This window comes from Lemur catta, chromosome X (assembly GCF_020740605.2).
Source record: "Lemur catta isolate mLemCat1 chromosome X, mLemCat1.pri, whole genome shotgun sequence".
Lineage (NCBI taxonomy): Eukaryota > Metazoa > Chordata > Mammalia > Primates > Lemuridae > Lemur > Lemur catta.
Window position 1 is genome coordinate 71,230,695 of NC_059155.1, and position 25,482 is coordinate 71,256,176.

The window sequence follows — 25,482 nt, forward strand, 5'->3', positions numbered from 1 at the left end:
GAGTGAGAGAAATGGACAGAGAGCACAGAGGCATTTGCACAAATCCTGCTGGAGTGGGACGGATGGAGCTCCCCTGTCCCTGAACGCATCCGGGCTGCAGTCATCACAAAATACCCTAGAGTGGGCGGCGGGTAAACAACAGACATTTGTTGCTCCCAGCTCTGGAGGCTGGAAGTCCAGGATCCCAGCGTGGCAGAGGCTGTGTCTGGTGGGGACTCACTTCCTGGTTCATAGATGGCGCCTTCTCGCTGTGTCCTCACATGGTGGAAGGGGCGAGGGAGCTCTCTGGGGTCCCTTTTATAAGGACACTGGTCCCATCCATGAGGCTCCCCCCTCAGGACCTCATCCCCTCCCAAAGGCCCCACCTCCTAATCCCACTACCTTGGAGGTGAGTTTTCAACATAGGAATCTTGTAGGAACACAGACATTCAGACCACAGCATCCCTCAAAATTCATGTTCACCTAGAAGTTTAGACTGTGAACTATGTGAAATAGGGCCTTGGCAGCAGTAATTAGTTAAGGATTGAGATGAGATCGTAGTGCATTAGTGTGGACCCTAAATCTAATGCCACATGTCCTCCTAAGAGACAGCAGAGGAGACACAGACAAAGAGGAGAAGCCACGTGGAAATGGAGGCAGAGGCTGGAATGACGCGGCCACAAGCCCAGGGACGCCTGGAGCCCCCAGGAGCTGGGAGAGGCAGGAAGGAGCCTCCCCTGGAGCCTGCGGAGGGAGCGCGGCCCTGAGACACCTGCGTCTCAGACTTCGGGTCTCCAGAACAGGGAGAGGATAAATTCCTGTGGTTTTAAGCCACCAAATTATGGCAACCCTAGAAAACTAATGTTCATGCTAAGGAGGATTATAGAGCCAATTCCTCTGTGGCTGCTGTCCCTGTTGCTGTCCGTGGAAAACCCTGGAGCTCTCCCTTTTTGGGCAGCTTTAGCACACGGTGCATTAGGCCCCTGATATGGTTTCCCCAAATCCTTGGAGGCAGAGACATCTAGTTACAAGTGGGACAGCGTTTTCCAGGAGAGCCCTCATCCTAGATAGCCTGGGGTATGGTTAAAGCAGGAGACCTCTGCCTTCATTTCTGAAGAGGCGTCTGCAGCTCCCTACATGAGAAAGGTCCTTCCAGAGCTTGATAGAGCAGACCCAAGAACTTGCTTCTTTTCCTGCCTCTGTTTCTATTCCCTTGTCTTCCCTCCATCCTCCCACCAATGAGCAGCCAGGGGAGACGGCCACAACCTTGCTTGTCATGCCCTTTTGCAAATCCAGGGCTCAAGCTGTCTTCCCACATGGTGAAGCCAAGGGCCGCCATCTTGAATCTATCCCTGCCTTGGGTTTAGGGGTTGTCCTACCTTCCTTCTCTTAAACTCTTGCTTTGGGGATAAAGGGAGCTGCCTGCCCCAGCAATAGGCTCACCTTGTCACCTTCTAGGATTCCCAGGAGAGAACATTTCTCTCATTCTGTCTGGAGATAACCATCCCAGACCCAGCTTGGATCATCCATGCAGATGGGGACATGGCGCCACCATGGTGGTCCCAGTCGTGGTTCTGGATCAGGTCCCTCCACCATGGGTGACCGTTTGGGAGCCCAGCTGAAGAAAGGGGCACAGGGAACCTATACACAGGCAAAGGTGTCAGTTGTACTTCCCCACCCTGGGCTCACCAGGAAGCTTCTAACCACAGAGTTCTTTCTGGGAGAAGCAGTTCCGAGTTCTGAGTAAAGCGTTTTCAGTCCTTCGGGAGGGATGACCTGGGGATTTCTCTGTATTTTCCCCAAGTTGTTTTTTTGGTTTTGTTTAAACAACCACAATGCCACCGACGTTACTGCCTTTGCAAAAGGGTTTTCCCTCTGTCTTTCTTCTTTTGAACTCCACATATGCTGTTTGGTGCTGCAGGGAAGAGGAAACTGCTGGATGGTAAAGGGTCACTCTTTGGAGAGCTGTGCCCAGTGGTGTCATCACCTTCTGTGATTTTCATAAGCATGTCTGTGTGCGAGGTGGGGGGCGGGGAGCTTGGCCGCTGCTTTCGGGTTTTGTGTCTTCCTTCTTTGCAGTGTGCGTGTTTGCTGTAGATGACGTTGCCTTTGTCATCCGATCCCAGTGTCTCCGCGCCACCTCCCCCGGGATGAGGGAAGCCTCTTGCAGGCCAGACACATGGGGTTTGCTAGCGAGTGTCTTTGGGCAAGTTGCAAAGACCCTCTTTCACCTCGAGGAAATCAGGCTAATGTTGGGTGTGGCCGATCTTCTGTGCACGGAGGAGCTAAAGTAGGGATTGTGCCTGTTTGGTACCTGGCGAGGGTGTGTGACATAAAGGACAGCTGCCCATAATACCTTCATGCATTCATTTATTCACTCACATGTAGAGTGACTGGCTTGTCTCTATCTGTGTGGGACATTCCCTGGTAGCGCTGAACGTTCCTTATCTTGGGACCCCAGGCAGATGAGAACGGAGGGTCTCTCTGCTCATACAGTGCAGGGCCTTGGGTGGATGAGCTCATCTCCCACGAGGCTCCGAGGGCCCTCTGTAGCACCTGTCAGCAGCAGACTGCTGGCTGCACACACCTGTCATGAGGCAGTGAAGGACGGTGGTGATTTGAACCCGGGAGGTCTCAGTGAGATTGTGCGCAGTCGGATCCTGGGTCTGTTTTGGAGGTTGAATCTGTAGATGTCCCTGCAAGAACAAATGCAGAGTGTGATTGTCTTAGTTTGCTTGTGTGGCCTTAACAAAGTGCCACAGGCTGGGCAGCTTATACAATAGAAATTAACTTTCTCACGTCCTGAAGGCTGGAAGTCCGAGATCCAGGGGTCTCAGGGCTGGTCCCTCCTGAGGCCTCTCTCCTGGGTGTGTAGACGCCGTCTTCTCCCTGTGTCCTCACGGGGTCGTCCCTCTGTGTGTGCCTGTGTCCTCATCTCCTCTTCTTATAAGGACACCAGTGCTGTTGAACTAGGGCCCCCCATGTGAACTTATTAAATCATAATCACCTCTTTAAAGATCCATCTGCAAATACAGTCACTTTCTGAGGTCCTGGGGCTCAGGGCTTCAACATATAAATTTATTAGGAGGACACAATTCAGCCCAAACCCCTGTGACACTTTTAATGCATCCACAGCCTCCAAAGTTCTCCCAATGCAGTAGTTTCACATCATGCCAGTTAGTCTCAGCTCACCAGGTTTGAGGGCAGGACGTGGAATCCTTCGATGACAAGGACAAAAGACTGTCATAAGAGTTAAAGAACATGTCCCTGCTTGGTCCTGGCGTCAGCTCTACCTGCCTCTTCCTTGTGCTTCACCGTCCACCCAAGCTGCTGTCTTCTTGGACGCACCTGAAACTTTCACGCAGAGGTGCAGTAGCTTATATGGTAGGGGTGCCCGCCCACACCCACCCACTGTAAAGGGTCTTGGCGTGTCTGAGTGGCATGTTCAGCAGGAACCTACACAGTAGGCATTCTTCCTTCTTGAGAAGGGACAGGACCCTGACATGAGAGGTGTTGCTCTGTCCCCAGGATGCTGGTACCTGGCTCCTGGTCCTTGGAGGCTGTGTGTTGCTATGGGTAACATGCAGCCTCACCCGGACCTGTCCCTTGCATGCTGTGATGGGGCCACCTTCCATGCCGTCTGCTGCCCTCCTCTGCAGCCCGGTGTGTCCCTCCCCAGGCCACCGCCCCTCAGTGTCCTGCAGGGTCACCTTTACTGGCCAGTGTGGGCAGTCAGGACGTTCTGCCTGCCTCATTCTTTTACTTTAAAAGAATTCTGTATTGTAGTGAAAAAAAATGTATTAAATATATATATTTATATTCATATATTCACATGATACGGAAATCACAATGAATTTATATATTAAATATGTATTATGTATTCTTTATATTTATATAAAGTAGTAAATGTATCTTATATTTATATATTAAATGTATTATGCATACATGTGATATCTATTAAATATGATATATTCATATATTGAATATGTTATATAGTATTTATACTTATACCAAATATATATTTATATAAAAAGGTATTATATACGTATAGGATATGTTACCTATTAAATATATAGTACATTCATGTATTAAATATATAGTATTTCTATATTATATATAGTATTTATATTTATGTTTATGCAATATAGCAAATATACCATGTTTATATACTATAAATATATTTACATGTTAAATGCATTTTAATATATATGATATCTTTATGTATTAAATGTGTTACATTTATATGTTAAATATATTATACTGTATTTATACTTATAGTAAACATGTTATATATGAAATGTATGATATATTACATATTAAATGTGTGATATATTTATATATCAAACATATAGTATTTATATTTATATAATATAGTAAATACATCATATCTTTATATGCTAAATGTGTTATACATGATACATTTACATGTTAAATATGATATACTTAATAATAATGTTACATATACTTATATGATAAATACGTAGTATTTATGTTTATATGTTACTATGATATATTAAATATATTAAATATAAAATTATACAGTATTTACATATATCATACCATTTACCATTTTAACCATTTTTAAGTGCACACTTCATTGGCATTAAATACATTCACCTTGTTGCGCAACCATCGCCACCATCTATCTCTAAAACTTTTTTATCACTGCGAACAGAAGCTCTGTCCCCATTAGCTGTCCCTCCACATTCCCACCTTCCCCAGCCCTTGGAAACCTCCTGTCTACTTTTTGTCTCTGTGAATTTCACATTTGCTATATACTTCCTGTAAGTGGACTCATATAGCATTTGTCCCTTGTGGCTAGCTTATTTCCCTTAGCACAGTGTCTTGAAGGCTCATCTGTGTTGTATGCCACATTAAAATTCCCTTCCTTTTCCTGGCTGAGTAATATTCCACTGCTTGCCTTCCCCACATTGAGTTCATGCACTCACACATTCATGGACACTTGGGTGGGTTCCCCCTCTTTGCTGTTGTAGACGTTGCTGCTGTGAACACAGGTGTACAGATATCTCTTGGAGTCCCTGCTTTCCATTTCATTGGGGGTAGACCTGCTGGATGCTGTGGTCATTCTCTATTTTCCAGATGAACGGCTCTACCATTTTCTGTGGCGGCCGCACTCACGTGTGGAATATGAAAAGGTTGAACTCACAGGAGTGCAGAGCAGAAAGGAGGTTCCCAGGGGCTGGGAGTGTGGGAATTGGGCTGATATATCCATTAGAGGGCACAAGATTTCAGTGAGACAGACAGAAGAAGTTCAAGAGATCTATCATACAACATGGTGACTATCGCCGATGACAATATATTTTTGCAAATTGCTAAATGAGTAGATTTTAATTGTTCTCACTACCAAAAAAAAAAAAAAATGACAATTATGGGAGGCCATGCATATGTTCCTTGGCTTGATTAAGCCATTCCATAGTAGATGCATATTTTTCAAAACAACCTGTTGTCCTCAATAAATAGATAATGGCTTTAATTTATCAATTAAAATAAATTAAGTAAATGTTTGGAAGACAAAAAAAGCCACATTTTTTATCATGCAGTTCTGTAGATTTGTTTTGATGTCTGAAATGATCTGATTGTCGCAGATTCAAATGAACATGTCGACACGGCTACATCCTTTCTGGGGTCTGTAGGGGAGAGACTGTTCCTTGGCTTGTGGCTCATTCCTCCCTCTTAGAGCCATCAATGTTGGCTCAAATCCTGCTCCTGCTGGCGTCTCTCTTTGACTTACAAAGTTGCTCGATTGCACTGGACACACCCAGATAACCCACCGTAATACCCCCAGTTCAGGTCAGCTGATTTGTGCCTGTCGTTAGCACCTTCCACCTTAGTTTCCTCCTTTGGTGTGCAATCTCAGATAGCCACAGGTTGCAGGGATGAGAACCTGGGCATCTTTCGAGGGTCCGTATTCTGGGGACCGAATATGCCATCCCTGTCAATGCAATGACATCATTTTAGTCTCAGTCTCTCTTTCAAATAACATGGACTTGCGCAAACGGAGAAAGCATAGTATCAACAACACTAAAAAGCTCTTCCCTGGCTACCCAGGACTGTGAATCTTTGCCCGTTTGTGTGCAGGTGCATATGGGTTTGCTGGGAAATGGCTAACTGAGTTAATTGAGGACTTCCAAGTCCACATTCTCTTCTGCGTGGCTGCGAGTGGATGTGACAGCTAATGGCCACGTCTGTGGAGCCCTTGCCGTGCAGGGGGAGGACCCTTTGCACAGAGACCGGAGCGTGTGGGTAAATTGGTTCCTATTGGCACATTTTTGTGTAAACTGGGCAGCCCCCCCTTTTTTTTTTCCTAGAGGTTCCCTTGTGGAGGAATAATCAAACTAACATCACGGATGTTTTTCAGAAGTGTTTTCCCTGTGGCATTTCCCGTGTGGGCATGTGCCCGCCCCCAACACTCTCTGATGATAACTTTTTTGTTTTGTTTTGTTTTTTGTCTCCTCCATTAGGGTACTTAAGTGGAAGTGCAGTTGGCATTTCCATTCCATCTGAACAGGATAAAATGTGATAAGTAGCCATTAGATGCACTTGTCCAGCGATTCCTCCATTAAAGCCTAACATGAGTGCTGGAGACTCACCGCATCTCAACATCCTTTGGCGTCGGAAAAGAGGCTCGGATTGCAGGATTCACATTCTTTCCCCTCCAGCACTGATGTTTTCTACCTTCCTGAGGTCTAAGGCAAGGGGGGGTCTCCAATCTGGGATGGGTTGTATAATTATTGCATCGTATGTTACAATGTAATAGTAATAGAAATAAAGTGCACAATAAATATAACGCACTTGAGTCATCCCAAAACTATCCGCCCCTTCCCCCCCCCATTTGTGGAAAAATTGTCTTCCATGTAAAGGGTCCCTGGTGCCAGAAGGGTTGGGGACCGCTGGTCCCCAATAGTGTGAAAGGCTATTCCAAGTCCTGCAAGGCTCCCTGCAGAGAGAGGAACTTCCCTAGGACACCTCTGGGCAGTTCTTCCAGCGCATCAAGTCATGTCAGGTGCAGGGGTGGCCAGGGAAGGGGCTCATTCTTTTCTGATAAGGTGGGGAGAAGAGAAGAGGGAGGACATACAACTGTCCCCATGGCTTGGTTGGACTTTCTGGGAGGACTGTCAAGGTTACACCCTGGCTATTCCATGTTTGGGGGGAAAAAAAAATAAAGAACCAACCTTCTGCACAATGTCTTCCCTGCCGGCATTCGCACCCCTGTCCCCATTTAGAAATTCACACCCGTTTTTTCCACCAGGACGTAGAAAAAGGAGATTATCTCAGGCAGTCTCTGTTCACATTTGCAAGTCCGTACAGATCCTCGCGACCTATGCCCCACCGTGGATGGAGCCTGCATTGTGTGCAGCCATGGCATTAATCCCCCGTGGTACTGATTTTGGATGTTTTATGGGTTAGGCAACCTCATCAAAGAGCTTTGGAGGCCAACCTGTGCAAGATTCTTTTAAAATCATTGACAGTTATGGGCTGAGGCTGATTTCACCTTGCTGAGTCATGTTGAGAGTCAGTTTGCAGAACAAAGGGTTTGCATGCAGGTGTGGCGGGGCGGGTGAGGTCTTGGCTTGGAAGAAAGAAGTCCTTTGTAATGCTTTGAGGCCCCTGGGTTCTCTTTGGAGGGGGTCTCTGTGCAAAGGTGCATGCATTTATTTGCATGTGCATGCTTAGGTTGGTGACCTGCAGCTAACAAGGCAAGAAGGGAGTGACAGAGCCAGCTTACGCTAGCAGATAATGTCATAGGAAACTGGTCCTCCAAGACCGAAAACCCCAGCTCGGATGAGATCCCAGACATCAAAAGCACGTTGACAAAGGAAGCTGTCTACAATTCCTCTTCATGGCTCGTTGATACCATTTATTATGACACCTTAAGAAAGAAAAAAATAATCTATATGGAAAAAAAATCAGTGCCTACTCAAAATACTACCTGGGTTCTTGACTAGGAATCATTGTTGCTTGAGATGATTTCATTTATTAAGTCTTCTCTTCCGTTCGTCCTTAAACGGTTTCATATTTTAGTCTGACAACCCGCTGGGGTGTATCAATTTCACTGGCCTTTTCAAAGAACCAGCTTTTGGTTTGGTTTCCTTAATTTTTTCTCTGTGGACTTCCTGTTTTCAATTTCATTGTTTTTTTTTTTTTTTTAAACTGCAGTTTTTCTTTTCTTCCATTGGCTTTAGGTTGGTGTTACACTCTGCTTTCTGTAGCTTAGGGAAGCGTTGTGTTTTGATACAGCTACTTTGAGTGTCACAGGCTGGAGAGTTCTGGAAGACATAGAATCTGAACCCACGAACACCGTTAAGGAAACTCCATCTCTTCCCACGTTCGAGGGTCTACAGGGCAGGGCCACGGTGCACGGCCCGGTTTTGGCATTTCATAGCCTGCTGTGTTCTAGAGCTCGCGCCTCTTGCACTCTTTGATGGAGCTGTGCTTTTTTGTTAAGTTTCTCTCTCCCAGACGGTGCTGTTTTACCTCTCACTTCCTCCTCTCTGTCGTCCACACCCCCAGCTGCCTCTTTTATGCGACAAACCACAGAAATAAGTGCAAAGAAAACAACTCAGCAGCCACCTGCTACCCGAGCGCCATCCCTAAAGACGATGCGTTTCAGGACAGCTGCTGTGAGTTCCGGGAGGGAGCTCGTCTTTCTTCTAAGGGGGAAAAAAAGATAAAAATAAAGCCACACAGGAACGTTGCAATCCAGGCATTCTGTATCGAGTGCCTTCTAGACGTCCAGCCTCAGCATATGCTCGTTTAGAATTTGGGAAGGAGGTTTCGGGGTGGGCGTGCGTGGTCTGGCGTGGAGATTCTCCACCTTTCTAAAAGCGAAAACGTTTTTGTTTCTTTTAGCGGGTCATTTGTTTTCGTGGCGTGCTTTGCTTTTCTTCCTGCTGTCTGTGGTTCTCTGCTGCGCCTGGCCGTGCAGCCGTTACCAGAAGCTGCTTTCGTGTGCACGCACATGTGTGTGTGCATTTGACACGTCTGTGGCTGATTGCAGTCTCCCCCGTGGCCACCGAAACACCATCATTGTTTTGGAGTTTGGCAAACGCTCAGGTGAAACCTGAGAGACTGGCCCACCTCTCTGCTTGGGAGACAATGGCCGCATTGTATGGGAACGTCACCTGCTGTTCCCAAGCTGGTGTTCCTGTCCAGCGAGCAGCGCAGACTGTGCCCCCAGGAGGACCTGGGCACTGCCCCAGAACGTGGTTCTGTGAATCGTTCCTTTGGGCTTTCCTTGTTCCAGAACAATGTTACCTGTGGCACTCGGTGTGCTAAGACTGTTTAAAGAACACAATGTGCTGATGCATCTTAACAAACATTGCAAGGTGACAGGAAAGTAGAAGGTAGGGTTATTCTCGAGTCAGTAATCCTGCCAGACGAAGCAATAATGCCAGGAACACAAGAACCCAGAAATAAAAAGGAAGAAAAAATAATAAAAAAAAGAACCCAGTCTCTAACAGGGGGAGGTAGAGTGAGTAGCTTTCATCAAGATACTTCAGGATTTTAAACTTTGTCTTTTCCTTTTTGAAATTTTATTATTTGTTAATTAATTATTTTTTGAAGACAGGGTCTCGCTCTGTCACCTAGGCTGGAGTGCAGGGGTGTGATCATAGTTCACTGCAGCCTCGAACTCCTGGGCTCAAGCAATCCTCCTGCCTCAGCCTCCTCAGTAGCTGGGACTGCAGACATGTGCCACCACACCCAGCTAATTAAAAAAAAATTTTTTTTGCAGAGACATGGTCTTGCTTTGTTGCCCAGACTGGTCCAAACTCCTGACCTCAAGCCATCCTCTTGCCTCAGCCTCCTGAGTAGCTGGGACTACAGGCATGTGCCACCATGCCCAGCTAATTTTTTCTATTTTTAGTTGTTTGGCTAATTTATTTCTATTTTTAGTAGAGACTGGGTCTCACTCTTGCTCAGGCTGGTCTCGAACTCCTGACCTCAAGTGATCCTCCCACCTCGGCCTCCCAGAGTGCTAGGATTATAGGCGTGAGCCACTGCGCCCGGCCGTACCAGCTGGTTATGAGCCTTAGGAATTCTTGCAATTGGCTGGCACTTATAATTTAATAACGGGCTTACTTTTAAAATGTATAATCTCGAAACATCTTAAAAATTAGTCATTTTTGTTCTGCAAGCCGCTTTTACATCAGTCATTTGCTGTCCAGCCCACATAACCTCTCCTTGTGTTCCCTCATTATTACCTGCGATGGTATTGGGTACCCATATGTGACTGTCTCATCCCTTAACCGTCAGCCGAAATGGGGATGCTTGCTGGTGTTGGTGGCAGGACATTGCGAATATATTTAATACCACTGAAACATACACTGCTTCTCCCTTGGCTGTGTAGATGAGACTTTATTCATAACAGACCCCCCAACAGAATTAACTCAGTCATTTTTAAGGGTCGTTACTATTTCTAAATCTCTGAAACAGACAGAAAAGAAAAGATGATTTCTTTTCTAATTAAATTATAGTTAGAACCCCTAATGTTCAGCAGAAGGCATGAAATACGGTTCTTATGGGTAGGAATATGAATGTTTGCACACATGTACTAAGTCTTATTTCAGTATTAACGGTCATTTGATGCACTGGGGGTTATAATCATCCTGTTATTTTACGTCTTTTCTCCCCCCTTTTATTTGTAAAATAGTATATCTTAACAACCCTCAAATGTTTTGTTTCAACTCCTTTTTTTTTCCCATCAAAGAATGAGTTGTGCAACATTTAGGATGGGGTAGTTTGTCATGAAGACACGACACAGAAGTGCATGAAATAACAAAGTTTCCACCGATGTACATTAATAAAAGACCAGCGTGTCTCTTCCAGGTGAAGGCGCATCAGAGGCGTCTGGGAAAAGCTACAGGGCATCCCTGTCGTCCGAGTGTTTAAACAACAGTCCCCGGCAAACCAGACCTTGATGTAATCAGTGGGTTTAGTTACCCACCTTGGTCTTTGGGGACATTCTGTGTAACAGATGGACCAAATGCCGAGCAACTCAGACATGAGATGTCAATGCAATTAATAAAAAGGACGGTGGAATTTGGCTTGCGGAGTTGGTGTAACATGCCCTTTGCAGAGGAAGGGGAAACTTCCTCTGTGTCCGCGTCTTGTTTGAGAAGATCTAGAGGATGCTGCTGGTATCTGGGCTCATTTGCTTTTCTCTCTTGGAACAGAGTAACGGTTTCCAGAATTCTTTTGGAGAGCTTCATCATTCTTTTTCAGAACAGACCGGATTTTTTAATTTTGCTGAATTCCCATTTTTTTTTCCTGACTTTATCATCATCCGCTGCCCGGGCAAGGCAGATCTCATTCATGCGAGTGGTGTTTGGTCTTTAAAATGTCCCCAAATTTCCAAAGCCACCTCAATGTCTTAAAGACTTGACCGGGAGGCCTTCTGGGGCATTTAGAAAAATACTGAGTTTTCATTTCCAGAGGTATCTTCAAACCGGAGGAAAATGGCATTTAAAAACCCTATCAGATTCTGTGCAAAACCGTAACTACATAGTGTTAGATAATTTCATAACAAGCTGGAAGTTGTTCCTGTCTTGCCTGGAAAGCTCCCGTTTAGATGCCAAGTGGAAGTCCCTCTTCTAAAATACGTTGTTTCATTTTGGGAACATATTTTTTTTTTTTTTAAGTTTTTTGGATAATGCACATTTTCAAAAGGGACAATTGTGGAACAAGACAAAAGCACGTTTGTGCTGGTGATTCTCTTTCATGAAATGCGTACTTGCCTTTCTACCTAGGATACTCTGAATATTTTTAAGTGTGAGAAGAATTGGGAGAATTCTCTCCCTCACTTGGGACTTGAGGAAACCAAGTTTTTGAGAGTATGAGTGTCTTTGTGCCACATTCCGGGATGAGTCTCAAAGGCCGGCAGATCCTAACCCGGCTTACTAACTCCTGTTTCAGTGAACTTGCGCTTTTTCTCTTATTTCTTCTGGAATGTGTCTACCTGGGGCTTTTAGGGTCAGTCTCTTTGCTGTGGAAGTGCTTTTAGGTCTACGTGGTGCATTTGCATTGTGGGAGCTGCGATGTAAGTTCCTAAATGCCTTTTGCTATTTTATTGCTTTTTAAAATTTTCCTCAATTGTGCCAGTTTTCATGGGCAGGATATTTCCAAAGTGAGATTCAGTAGAACTCCAGTCTAAGGGATGCTCTTAAAAAAAAAAAAAGAATTCCTTGTTTCTCTTGAAGGGCTCACAAAATAAAGGACTTTGGCTTCAAGTCAAGAAATAAGTTTCACTTTGTTTATTGTTGTGGATTGAATTATGTCCCCCCCCAAATTCCTATGTTGGAGCCCTGACTCCCAGGACCTCATACTGGGGTTGTGTTTGGAGATGGATCTTTAAAGAGGTAATTAAGGTAAACTGAGGCACTAGGGTGGGCCCTGATCCAACAGGACTGGTGTCCCTAGAAGCAGAGGAGAGGAGGACACAGACAGGCACAGAGGGAGGACCCCGTGAGGACACAGGGAGAAGACGACGTCTACACGCCCAGGAGAGAGGCCTCAGTAGGGACCAGCCCTGAGACACCTGGATCTGGGACTTCCAGCCTCCAGGACGGGAGAGGATAAATGTCTGTAGTTTAAGCTCGCAATGTGTGTTATGCTATTACATCATCCCTAGCAAACTAATACATTTACATAAAAGTTTGCCAGAATTATAGACCCTGGAACTCATTCTAAGGGTGCCCGAGAATGTGTGTGTGTGTGTGTCTGTCTGTTTGTCTTTATAGGGAGAGTCAGATTGAGTGTAATTTGTACGTATTTTTTTCCCATTTCTTTTTAGCTAGTATATTTTTTACAACAAAGAGTAGAGTAGACTGCAGAAACAGACTAAGATTATAGTTGAAAGTAGACTTTTATGCAGCTCAGAATATTTCTACTCATTTAAAAAAAAAAAAACCCTAACACTTCTTAAGAGGACAGATTGTGATCAAGAAATAATATCTCTGGTTGACACTCCGCTCCTCCAAATTCCCGTTTTATCTTGTTTTCTAAACATTTCTTTTCGGATGAAAATATGACTCTGAATTCAGAGGGGTTTATCAAGGGATTTATGTGCAAATGACCGAAATAGTAGCCATTAGTTTGCAGTGTGAGCTGGATTTTCCATCCGGGCTCCGTGGAAGGATCCTGTCTTGTCCCGTCCCGTGGGGAAGCTTCCTTTTATGCACTTTCTTTAGCAATTGGCCCGTGAAGGCTCACACGTGGCTGGGCTGCCTTTTTGGGGACCCAGAGTCGTAGTTCCACCGTGCTGGGACGTCGCCTTTTGCCTGTTTGCTGAAGTCCGTGCTGTACCAACCGCCCGGGCAGTCTCTGTCTCAGATCCGCAGTGACAGCGGAATCCTGCATTGGACTCTGTGCTCCCGCTTTGCTGGGGAAGCCACTGGCCGGATTGCAGCAGTAGTTGCCTGAATTTGCATCCCGGAGGGTGTTTGTTTTCTGAGGCTGCTGTAAACAGATGCCACACACTGGGTGGCTTAAAACAACAAAAGTTAATTTTCTCATATTTGTGGAGGTGAGAAGTTTGAGATCAAGGTGCCAGCAGGGTTGAGTCCTTCCGCAGGCTCCAGGGGAGGCTCCTTCCCGCCTCTCCCAGCTCCTGGGGCCTCCAGGCGTCCCTGGGCTTGTGGCCGCATCACTCCAGTCTCTGCCTCCGTCTCCACGTGGCTTCTCCTCTGCATCTGTGTCCCCTCTGCTGTCTCTTAGGGGAACGCCTGTTGTTGGGTTTAGGGACTCCGTAATCCAGGATGATGTCATTTTAGTTTATATCTTAATCAGGTCTGCAAAGACCCTATTTCAAAACGAGGTCCCATTTACAGATACCTGATGTTGGAGCTTCAACATATTTTTTCCAGGGGACTGAATCGAACCCACAGCAGTTGGGAGGAGGGTGAATTCGACTGTAGTTAGGTGACCCATGAAGCACCAAGCTCGTGTGGGCTGTCTCTGTAGCAGCACAGGGGCTGAGCCGTGCTCGGGCGGGTGGGGACCCTCCGTGGACCTGCTGTGTAGACCACGCCACAGGGAGATGCCGTCTTCTCTCTCTCCTCACCCTCTGGAACCCGTCCCACGTACCCAGGGACCCCAAAGGAAAGTCCAGTCCTGAGGGTTTATTTGTTTTTCTTTTTATTTCTTTTTGCAACCACTTGGAATGCCACGCCACCGTGCGTGTTTTTGTGCTGTACAGATCTTCTGACATGTTCTCAGTTCTAGCACATTAAAAAAAAAAATAACCAACAAAAACTTAAATCTAAGTTCCTCCTGTTTATTGCACTTCTGTTCTATTTTGGGCTTCGTGAACACAGAACAAAGTGCAGCCTTCTGATTCTTGGTTCCTGTCCCTGCGTCCTCCTCCCTGTTCCTTGGACACACGCAAGAGGGATTTCGGGGTTGCTGGTCTCCAGGGAGAAGTGAAAAAGCCACTCTCTTTTGTTCTGCTCTTTCTCACAACTCACTTTGTAGATTTTTAATTTTTTTCCCGGTTGTGCCAGCTCATGGAAAAGGGAGCCTTTCAGCGGACCCCATGTTTGTGGTGATGCATTTAATATTTTAGTTGTGCGGCGTTATCTAAAGATCCAGGATGAAGCCTCTCATTTTTTGGTGACCTTAATATGTGTGTGTCCACGTATGAGGACACATACCTGTGTCTGCATGAGCCTCCAGAGTTGTTTGTGGCATTTTGCTGGGAAATGTTATGGGGTTTGCCAGTTGTGTTGAGAGTGGACATCTTCTCCTTCCTTCCTCCCTCCGCCCCTGCAGACAGAAAGCTGGGATGTGTCTGCGAGTGAGTCCGACACGAAGGCTTGGGATGGATGGATGGATGGACGGATGGATGGATGGATGAACGGATGGATGGATGGATGGATGGATGCAGAGAGAATGGCAAGAATGTCTGAGGCTTCCCCCTGTGCAAGAGAGGAAACCTGAGTCCACCTTGCATTCGTGTTTAGAGACCAGAACTGCACATGCAGAGTGGTCCGTAAATCTGACCTGCCTTCCCCATCTGGAACGTGGCTGGAGAAACAAAGATCTCTGTCTCAGTGTTGGAGGAAAAGCCCACCACGCTAGGCCTGCCATGGAAAGGGTGCACCCACCTTGCAAGCAGGCACAGCTTCCTGAGATTGTCAGCGGTGCTTCTAACCACCTGACGTCCACAGACCAAGTGCATTCCGGGATTTGAAATTTTTCTGAGTTCGGGATGCTAATAAGGCTTGTGTGGTGTTTATTTATATAACACACTTAGCAGAATCGTGGCTGAGAGTTGTTAATAATGTGAGAATATTTCTGTGGTGAAATGAATGAATGTTCACCCAAAGGACAGTCAAGACTGAACAGTGTTATCTTAGGATGGTCCAGTCTGTGGCCAGGTATATCTATGAAGACACCTCAGGTATTCAGAACCTGGTAGATTCGGCAATTGAGCAACCCGTTCTTGATTTTTCATCTTAAAGCTTTGACCTTTCAGCCGCACAATTCACAATTGCAAAGGTGTGGAAACAACCCAAGTGCCCATAAATCCATGAGTGGATTAATACAATGTGGTCTATGTACACCATAGAGTTCTGCTCAGCCACAAAAAACAATGGTGATCTAGCACCTCTTGTATTATCCTGGTTGGAGCTGGAGCCCGTTCTTCTAAGTGAAGTATCTCAAGAATGGAAAAACAAGCACCACATGGACTCACCATCAAATTGGTATTAACTGATCAACACTGAAGTGCACATACAGTAATAACATTCATCGGGTGTCGGGCAGGTGGGAGGGGGAGGAGGGGACGGGTAAATTCACTCCTAATGGGTGCGGTGTGTACCATCTGGGGGATGGACATGCTTGAAGCTCTGACTAGGGTGGGGCAAGGGTAATATGTGTAACCAAAGCATTTGTACCCCTGTAATACTCTGAAATTAAAAAAATAAAATAAAAAAGCTTTGACTTTAGAAATATTCTCCACATAAGATTTCACTCCTGAGTAAATTCCTTTCCTCTGCCTCAAATACTGCACAGCTTGGGGAGGGAAGGAGGCCTCTGGGGTGGGCAGTGGAGAACTCTCCCTGAGAAGCTTTCTTATCAGGGAGGAAAATTCTGATTTATCGAGAAACACTGGACAAGACTGTCCTTTGTGTCTTACTGGGCGAAGCTGCCTCGTGGCCCTCCTTAGCTGCAAAGGGCTAAAAATACACATTGCTACTTCCGTGGTGTATTGAGGGCTGGGACATGGGTATTGCAGAGCCTCCCAGCACCAAGCGGGGAACCGTGTTTGCTTTTGTTTCCTTCTCACTATACTCATGGCTTCACATCAACACCATGAAATGTCGTCTTTGTCTTCTGTGCATGTAAGCTGATAAAAGTTCTAGCGAGCCCGTGTTGTCCGCCTTGAGCAAGGTTGTTTACTGACGCGGTTCTGTAACCTGATCCTGGGGCAGGGCAGGGAAGTGCCGCGGCACATACGTGCGTAACCCGTGTTGCGTTCCGTGTGTTTGCACCTCACGCAGCTCAGAGAAAGCTGTAAAGAAGTTGCAGGTACAAATGTCAAAAATCTTCTGAGTCACAGCTGTGTTGTTTTTGACGTCGGCATGGAGAAATCTCTCCATTGATGGCTAAAAGGATATGCTGTCCAGTGAGTATTAATACTACCAAGTATTGAACGTGTTCCTTAGGGTGGACAGTGGAGAAAGATTAACAAGAGAGGAAGGACCCAGGCAGAGGAGGAAAGATTAAGGGACACAGTCTTCTTTGCAATATTAAATATTTTAGGGTGTGCCAAGAATTTCATATTTCATAATTAAATCATCAATGGCCACATAAAAGCACCTAGACTCTACCAGTTCAAGGTCTGCAAAGCCACTTCTCCATATTCCTGTCATTGAATCCTTTGCACCTAATTTTATTGTTACGCAAGACTGCCTTCCTCTAAAAACATTTTACTTCTATTTCCAAATTATCTTTCAGTGAGAATATACTTAAAAATGTTTTAGTACTTACTGTTTGTTTCTTTACTTCTTGTACAACAGTTTTGTGGATCACGTTCTACTTCTGCCATCATAAAATATTCATGATTGGAAACTCCATTTGAAAGCCCAGGTGACTTCTCTTCCTCCCTCCCCAAGCTGCCCTCTAAGCTAGTAGTGTCATTCATTCATTCATTCATTCAGCGACATATTTCACAACATGAGAATTTTAGTGTACAGAAAATGCTAAAAAAATGTGTAGCTTAAGTACATCATGTGTCATGTATCAGGATCTATATATGCTCCATTACAATCTTACGGGACCACTGAGATATATGTGGTCGGTCGTTGAGTGAAACGTTGTTATGTCATATGTGACTTTATAGGGTCTTCCGACTCTATTTTCCACCATGCCTGCTGGAAAGCTTCCTTTAAAAAATTGGAAGACAATACTAGACCACCTGACACTGCCTTGAACCCTCACCCTCGCTTAGAATAAAGTTCCCGCTCGAATCTCTGCTTTGCAGAGTCCAGTGCAATCCTCCTTTTGCCAAGTGGTTCATCCTTGTTACTCACATTTCTGCTTAGATGTTTTAGAGACCTGCAGACGCCTGAGTGTCTCGGAGACATTCTTGGAGAAGTTCTCCCTGAACAAGCTGGCAGTGAACTACTCTCTACCACCACGCCAGCCCACGTTAAGTCTTGGCATTGGACAAGGCACCCTCTGATATTTTTCCTATTGTCTCCTTTGCACCAGAAAAATGTCTGCAGCGTGAGAGTAGAGACCTCATTCCCTCCTGAGATCTCAGAACCCTGGGCAACAGGGAACACAAATTTACAGAATAAATTTTACATGAAGTGCCCAGTAGTATTGAAGAATGTCTACATATCATTTGAACTTTTGGGATGTATCCTTTTGGAAAAGGTTCTTGTATGTCTGTGTCTAACATGGCCCTAGGAATGCTGACCTGTGCTTTGCATCTCCAAAGAGAATTTTCCCTCAATCCCTATGTAATAGGTTAAGCTATCTCATTTTGCCTCTTTTCACAGCATGTTGAATGCACTTTTGAAAAGGCAGATTAGACCTCCTGTAGTCTTCCATTTTCATGTGTGTTTCCCCAGATGAACTCACAGGTGCAGAGAGAGTTTTGTTCTCTCTCTCTCTTTTTTTTTCCCCTAACCACTTTATTGAGATATGATTGACATACAAAAAGCTGTGCATATTTAATGTATAAACCTTGGAGGAATTTGGAGATAAGTGCACACCTGTAAAACCGTCACCTCAATCTATACAATAAACATGTCTGTGGCCCCCTCGCTTAGCTCAGACTTAGCCTGGGAAACCACCGCTCTGCTCTCTGCTTGTGTGAGTTCGGCTGTTGCAGAGTCCTCATACACGTGTGGTTATGCCATAAGTCTGTCTTTCTGTGCCTGACTTATTTCGCTTAACATAATGTCCTGGGGATTCGTGTGTGTTGGCACAAATGACAGGGTTCCTTTCTTTTTGAAGGCTGAATAGTATTGCATTGAAGACGTAGACTGTATTTTCTTTTTCCATTTACCCTGAATGGGCACTTGGGTTGATTCTGCATCTTGGCTACTGTGTGAAACATGGGAGTGCAGGCATCTCTTTGAGGTCCTGGTTTTCTTGGGGTTTGCATCCTAGCGTAATGCAGGCACCGCAGACAGGTAGGGTATCAGCAAATGAATAAATAGCTCGATATTGATTAGTGAGCTTCACTCATTTAAAGGTGCTCTGATTCCTCAGAAAGAGTCACTTCCAAAGCATCCTTTCTGTGGATTCCTTTATGTTGTCTGCTCCCTGGGGTGGAAGTAATCACAAAACGGAAGGTGGTGATACTTGTTTTCATTGCTAATCTCTGTCTGAAGCCGTGAGTGGGTTGTTTAAAAGTATTCCCAAGCACTGACATGTGTCAGGAAAAGGCTGGTGGCGCTGGGATGAAGGCAGGTCGAAGGCAATGTAGAGAGAATTGAGAGATCTCGTGTACTTTCTGTGAAGGCATCATTTTAGAAAGGTGTGTCACAAGCTCAAGTACTTTACGGAATCCGAATGGGAACAGGTGCAGGTTGAGGGACAAACCCTCTCCCCTCCAGGCTGGTTATGTTCTTATTTCCTCTCTCTATGGGTATCTCAGCCACTTTGTTCCAATCTGTGCCAGATTTTTAAATAAAGAGAATATTTAGCAGGTGTTACACGTGGGAGAGTGTGTGGGGGTGTGTTGGGGACAGGTCTCCAGGAGGACACATTTGCAGAAACGATGGCCCATTTCCCCCAAATGGAAGACCCTCTCTGTAATGTGTGTTCAGTTGCAGACTCTATGCGAGAGCGTCTCTGTGTATACCATCCTCTCGCATGTACCTCAGTGCTGAGACTCTGAGGTCCATGGACTCTGTTTTGAGGTCCGGGTGCAGCTTCCTGCCCATTGCGTGGTTGGTTGGTTCTCCACCATAAGGAGGCCTGATCGCTTCCATCTCTTCTCTCCCCTTCCAGGCACTGGGACATTCGGGCGGGTTCACTTGGTGAAGGAGAAGACCACTGAGCATTTCTTTGCACTCAAGGTGATGAGCATTCCTGACGTCATCCGCTTGAAGCAGGAGCAGCATGTGCACAATGAGAAGTCCGTCCTGAAGGAAGTCAGCCACCCATTCCTCATCAGGCTGTGAGTCCACTCCTGGGGCGCTCCCCACTCCCTGCCTGAATGAATGGATGGATGGTTGGATGATGGATACTGGATGGATGGATGGATGGATGGATGGTTGGATGGATGGTTGGATGGTTGGATGGATAGATGGATGAATGGATGGATGGTTGGATGGATAGATGGATGAATGGATGGATAGTTGGATGGATGGATGGATGCTTGGATGGATGAATAGATGGATAGTTGGATGGATGAATGGATGGATGACAGATAGATACATGGATGGATGGATGGTTGGATGGATAGATGGATTAATGGATGGATAGTTGGCTGGATGGTTGGATGGATGGATGGATAGTTGGCTGGATGATTGGATGGATGGATGGATAGTTGGCTGGATGATTGGATGGATGGATGGATAGTTGGCTAGATGGTTGGAGGCATAGATGGATGGCTGGTTGGATGGATGGATGGTTGGATGGATGGATGACATAGATAGATACATGGATGGATGGATGGTGGGATGGATGGATGGATGAATGGATAGATGGATAGATACATACATGGATGGATAGATGGATAGATACCTACACGGATGGACGGATGGATAGATGGATGGATGGATGGATACATACAGGGATGAATGGATGGATGGATGACATAGATACATGCATGGATGGATGGATGATAGATAAATACACACATAGATAAATGGATGGATGGATGGATAGACAACATAGATAATACATATATATACAGATAGATACATAGATTAGGTAATTAGGATTTTTGAGAGAAACAGAACAGAGAGAGAGGGAGAGAGAGCAATTTTAAGGAATTGGCTCTTACAGTTGTGGGGTTGCCGATTTTGAAGAGTGTAGGGTAGGCCAGGTAGCTGAAAACCAGAAAAGGTTTCCACATTGCAGTCTTGAGGCAAATGGTTTCCTCTTTTTGGTCAAACCTCCGTCTTTGCTCTTAAGACCTTCGGCTGATTAGACGAGGCCCACCTACGTTACAAAAGGCAACCTGCTCTACTCAGACTCTGCTGTTAGTAAATGTTAATCCCATCAAATAAATAAATGAATAATCTTCACAGCGACATCTAGACTAGGGTTTGACCAAACCACTGGACACCATAGCCTGACAAAGTTGACCCTTAAAATTCACCATTGTACTGGGCAAAAAGGCAAGACAACTTAGGAAAGGGGCACTACATTAGATCCATAAGTGACCTTTCAGTGAGACAAGAGACTGGTGTGTCCTAAGAATGATCGGTAGATACTGAGATAGGTGAGAGATAACAGCTGGCAGGTAGATAGAGAGATACTGAGGGAGAGAGGTGAGAGGTACATAATAGATGGTTGATAGATCATATGTAGACGGATCTGACATGCTAAAACAGGGTTTCTCGACCTCGGCAATTCTGACATTTGGGGCAGATTCATTCTCTGTTGTGAGACGTCGTGTGCACTGCGCAATGTGGAGCAGTGACCCTGACCTCCACCCACCAGATGCCAGCAGCACCCACACCCCCAAGTTGTGACAGCCACAGTGTTCCAGACATCACTCACTGCTGCCTGGGACCAACTCAGCCCCCACTGCGAAGCCACATTGTAGAGGCACAGACAGGACTAACTGGGGAGGTGGGGTCCCTTTCTCCATCTTCTGAGCCTGGAGTCCTACCCTGTGGTTGTTACTGATTAGCCTACAGGCCGGACAGTGGGTTCATTGCCATGTCATTCCTCCCATGGTAGCAGAGCCACGCTCATGGGTTTGGTTTCCCACCGGGGCATTCGGTCAGCTTTCTTCTGCAGGTTTTAGAAGACGAGAGGTCTGTCCTTGTAGTTCCTGGTCAGATGACAGCTTGCATCTCCGCTGAGCGAAATTCACACCTTAATCTCTTCTTAGGGGCGAGTGGATATGTCCCAGGAAAAAGATCTTTTTCTTAGCATCCACAGACTTGAGTGTGGTCTCCATCTTCACCGGGTGCTTGGAACTGGAGGAGTCGGTACTAAAACCATTCCTTTGTTTTTCCAAGAGTTAAGGAGGAGTTCTGACTTCTTATTTTGATTTTTTTTTTTTTTGCCCTCTCTCTGTTTGAATTGTAAAAGCAAAAATCTAGAAGTAGCCCTGTGCTTCCTCTTTTGTAATTGCCTGCAAAGCACAGATGCCAGAGGAGGAAGGCGGCCACCCCTCCCCTCCTCTGTTCCTGTTCTGTGTCTCAAAATGATGAAATATATGTTTGGGGTTTTTTGTGGGGCAAGGAAACGCTTCCAACTGGGAGGTTTAAATTCTCGTGATAGGATGAAAACATCTGTCCTCTGTCAGTGCCTTGCTTGAAGGAGAAGTGGGCAGGATAAGGAGAATCCCAGAGATAAGGGGAAGGATGAGTTACCAGCTCTGTAGGGCAAGATGTACGGGGTTTAGAGATGGAGGATGCCCAGGCAGAGTTTTGCAGGAGGAGCAGGGATTTCGTAGTGGAAGGGGGCGGATGGTGGAAGGTCACTGTAGACAGGGTGTGGCACAGCAGCCTCCGTCCCCAGGGGAGCTGGATGCAGGGAGGGAGGCAGCTCTGCTCTGGGCTCAAGGGGAGCAGACAGAGGCTACAGTATCCTAGTGGGTTATTTCATGGGCCTGAGAATGCTGTGAGCCCAGGGATGCAGGTTGCCAAGGTGAAGACTGGGCTATGAAGAGGAAACAAAACTTAAAAAAATTTTTTTTTTTAATTTCAGAATATTTCAGGGGTACAAATGTTTCAGTTACCCAAATTGCTTTTGTGCCATTTGAGTCAAAGTGATAAGTGTGCCCATCCCCCAGACAGTGTGCATTGTACCCGTTAGGTGTGAATTTACCCATCCCCGCCTCCCCCTCCCACCTGCTTGATTTCCAATGAATGCTATTGCCATATGTGCACATGAGTGTTGATCAGTTAGTACCAGTTTGATGGTGAGTCCATGTGGTGCTTGTTTTTCCATTCTTGTGATTCTTCACTTAGTAGAATGGGCTCCAGCTCCATCCAGGGTAATACAAGAGGTGCTAGATCACCATTGTTTTTTGTGGCTGAGGAGAACTCCATGGTGTGCATACACCACATTTTATTAATCCACTCATGCATTGATGGGCACTTGGGTTGTTTCTACATCTTTGGAACTGTGAGTTGTGCTGCTATAAACATTCGAGTGCAGGTGTCTTTTTTATAGAATGTCTTTTTTTCCTTTGGGTAGATGCCCAGTAGTGGGATTGCTGGATCCAATGGTAGTTCTACTTGTAGCTGTTGGAGATGTCTTCATACTGCCTTCCACAGAGGGTGTACTAGTTTGTAAAAAGACACTTTTTATCTGAGGAATGTGAGCCCCCTTTAGTTTCCAGGTGCAGAGAGGCGTTGCAATGTGGCAGCTTGGCCTGAATAATCCACCTGCTCCATGGGCTCTAGATGGGGTGTGGACAGCTGTAGCCCTAAGTTAACCTAAGAGTGCCACACGCCAGACACCATCATTCCTACCCTCTCGTCCAACAACGTACAGCTGATCACTGATCAATGTTATTTCTGTAAACGGATGAGAATTGGTGGTGATCACCTTTTCAGCCAACCCTCTCATGACTCTGTCTTTTTCTGTTTAAAAACCCAAGTCTCTCTTTTGTCCCCGGAGCACTTCCCAGTGTTTGCCTGCAGCCTCCTTCCACCTTGGCCCGAATCCACTCTGTAGATTCAGTTTCTTCCTTTAGCTCGAGATGCCTTCCTCCAACGTGTGTGTTTGGGGTGGAAGACACGGGAGAGAGGGGGTTCTGGTGTGGGACCCTTTGTAGGCAGCTGTCTTGGAAGGCAGCTGCAGCAGGGAGCCATCTGGGTCGTGCTGTCGGGGAAGGGCTGGCTGCTGCAGAGCCAGACTGGGTTGCAAAGTGGTAGAAAAATCAAAGGACCATTCCGGAGCCTCAGATGGCACGGAGAGGTGGAGGAGATAGGATGACATAACAGCTGATGTGTCATTTTCTTCTCTCCGTGAAAAAAGCCCAGCTTTGTGGCAGCCTGTGAGGGAAGGGAGACCAAGTTCAAAGTCAGGCGTCTCCAAATGAGGGAGGCTGGCTTGCCTGCTCATGCAAAAAGCATCTTAGAGGAGGAGGCATCACTGCCTTGCAAACCAAAGAGGACAGGTCAGGCTTGTGGATGGCAAGGGCCATTTTCATAGGGCACCGTTCAGCAGAGATGACCTCCCTGGAGGTCCCATTCATCGTTAACTATTTACATTAACGTCTGAGCTTACATTACATTAGGTTGCATTAACTACTTACGGTAAGGATTCCTTTATGTTGACTGTCTTGTTTCCCCTATTGATAGAGTCATAGCTTACTTACTATCCACACTTGAATACCTATTTTAAAATTTATATCTTTATATTTTGCTAACATGCACATCCCATAAGATTTTGCCATTCTAACCATTTTTAGATGTGCGCTTCTCTGGTCCTGAGGCCGTTAGCCTGGTGCAAGCGTCACTCCCCTCTGTCTGCAGAACTCATTTCATCTTCCCGACTGAAACTCCATCTCTGTTGAACACTAACTTTCCCATCCTCCCCGGCACCCACCCTTCTCCTGTCTGTCTCTGCGAGTCTAATGACTCTAAAGCAGGGGCCCCCAACCCATGGTGAGTTGTATAATTATTCCATTATATATTACAATGTAACAATAATGGAAATAAAGTGCACAATAAATGCAATGTGCTGGAATTATCCCAAAACCATCCTACACCCCCGATCCGTGGATAAATTGTCTTCCATGAAACCGGTCCCCGGTGCCAAAAACGTTGGGGACCACTGCTATAGGACCCCATAGAAGTAGGATCATACAGTATTTGTCCTTTGGTGGCTGGCTTATTTCACCGAGCATAACGTCTTCAAGGGTCATCCACGTTGTAGCAGGTGTCAGGATTCTCTTCCTTTCTAAGCCTGAGTAATAGTCTGTTGTGTGGATATAGCGCGTTGTGTTTATCCATTCATCCGTCAGTGGGCTCTTGGCTGGCTTCCACCTTTTGGCTGTTGGGGAAAATGCTGCCATGCACACAGGTGTGCACATAGCTGTTCCAGTGCCTGCTTTCAACTGCTTGAGTGCACCCTTAACATGTGATTATATGTCCTTCCTGCTGGACGAGGGGGCTGTGCATTGCTCGACTTATTATTTCAGCTTGTCCCAACTGCTTTTCCTGCCACGCGCCCTCCTCATTGCCGGGTATCCTCATTCAACACAGCCTGGCGTGGGTACTTCTGTCCTGGTGCTCAAATAGCCGCACACTAATATGCACACACACACACACACACACACACACACACACACACACAGGTTTGGCATCATGACACCATAATAGGCAGAATTTTTGCCTCTTACTTTCTCTGACACCACTCTTGGGCATTTTGGGGAGGAGATGCCCAGGATGGTGATGGTAAGGCCAGGTCTCCTGGCTTTCCCTCCAGAGAAGCTTAGCTGTGCACGACGGGATTGCAGGGGATGGGAGGGTGGATGTGGCTTTGGAGATGAGGGTGTGTGCCCGTGTGCATGTGCTCCTGGGTGACAATTTCCCTGGGCCACCCTCTCATCCCAGACGAGCGAATCAGATGGTGCTAGCTCTGTGTTCACCTCCGCTGCCTGCTGGCCTCTGGCTCTAGCCCAGACCTGCACCTGCCGGGCTAAACGTCGGCACCCACTGCCCACTTCCCTACTCAGCCACTCCGCCCACGTGTCTCCCCGGCAACACGGGGGTCATTCCACCCCGAAATGAATTCTTGACCTTCTTCCTTAATCAGTTCCTCCACCCCACTTCCCCATTCCATAAATAGCCATTCTAGCTCCTGGGTCCCACCCGGGCAATAGAT

The 25,482-nt window shown here is 46.1% G+C and overlaps 1 protein-coding gene across 1 annotated transcript in view; it reads left to right on the forward strand.

Moving 5' to 3' along the window:
- PRKX (protein kinase X-linked) overlaps nt 1-25,482 on the forward strand; it is a 76,703-nt gene that overhangs the window by 7,203 nt on the left and 44,018 nt on the right. The window contains 1 exon segment of the mRNA XM_045537893.1: nt 19,468-19,636. Within this exon segment, the coding sequence (XP_045393849.1) occupies nt 19,468-19,636 (169 nt within the window).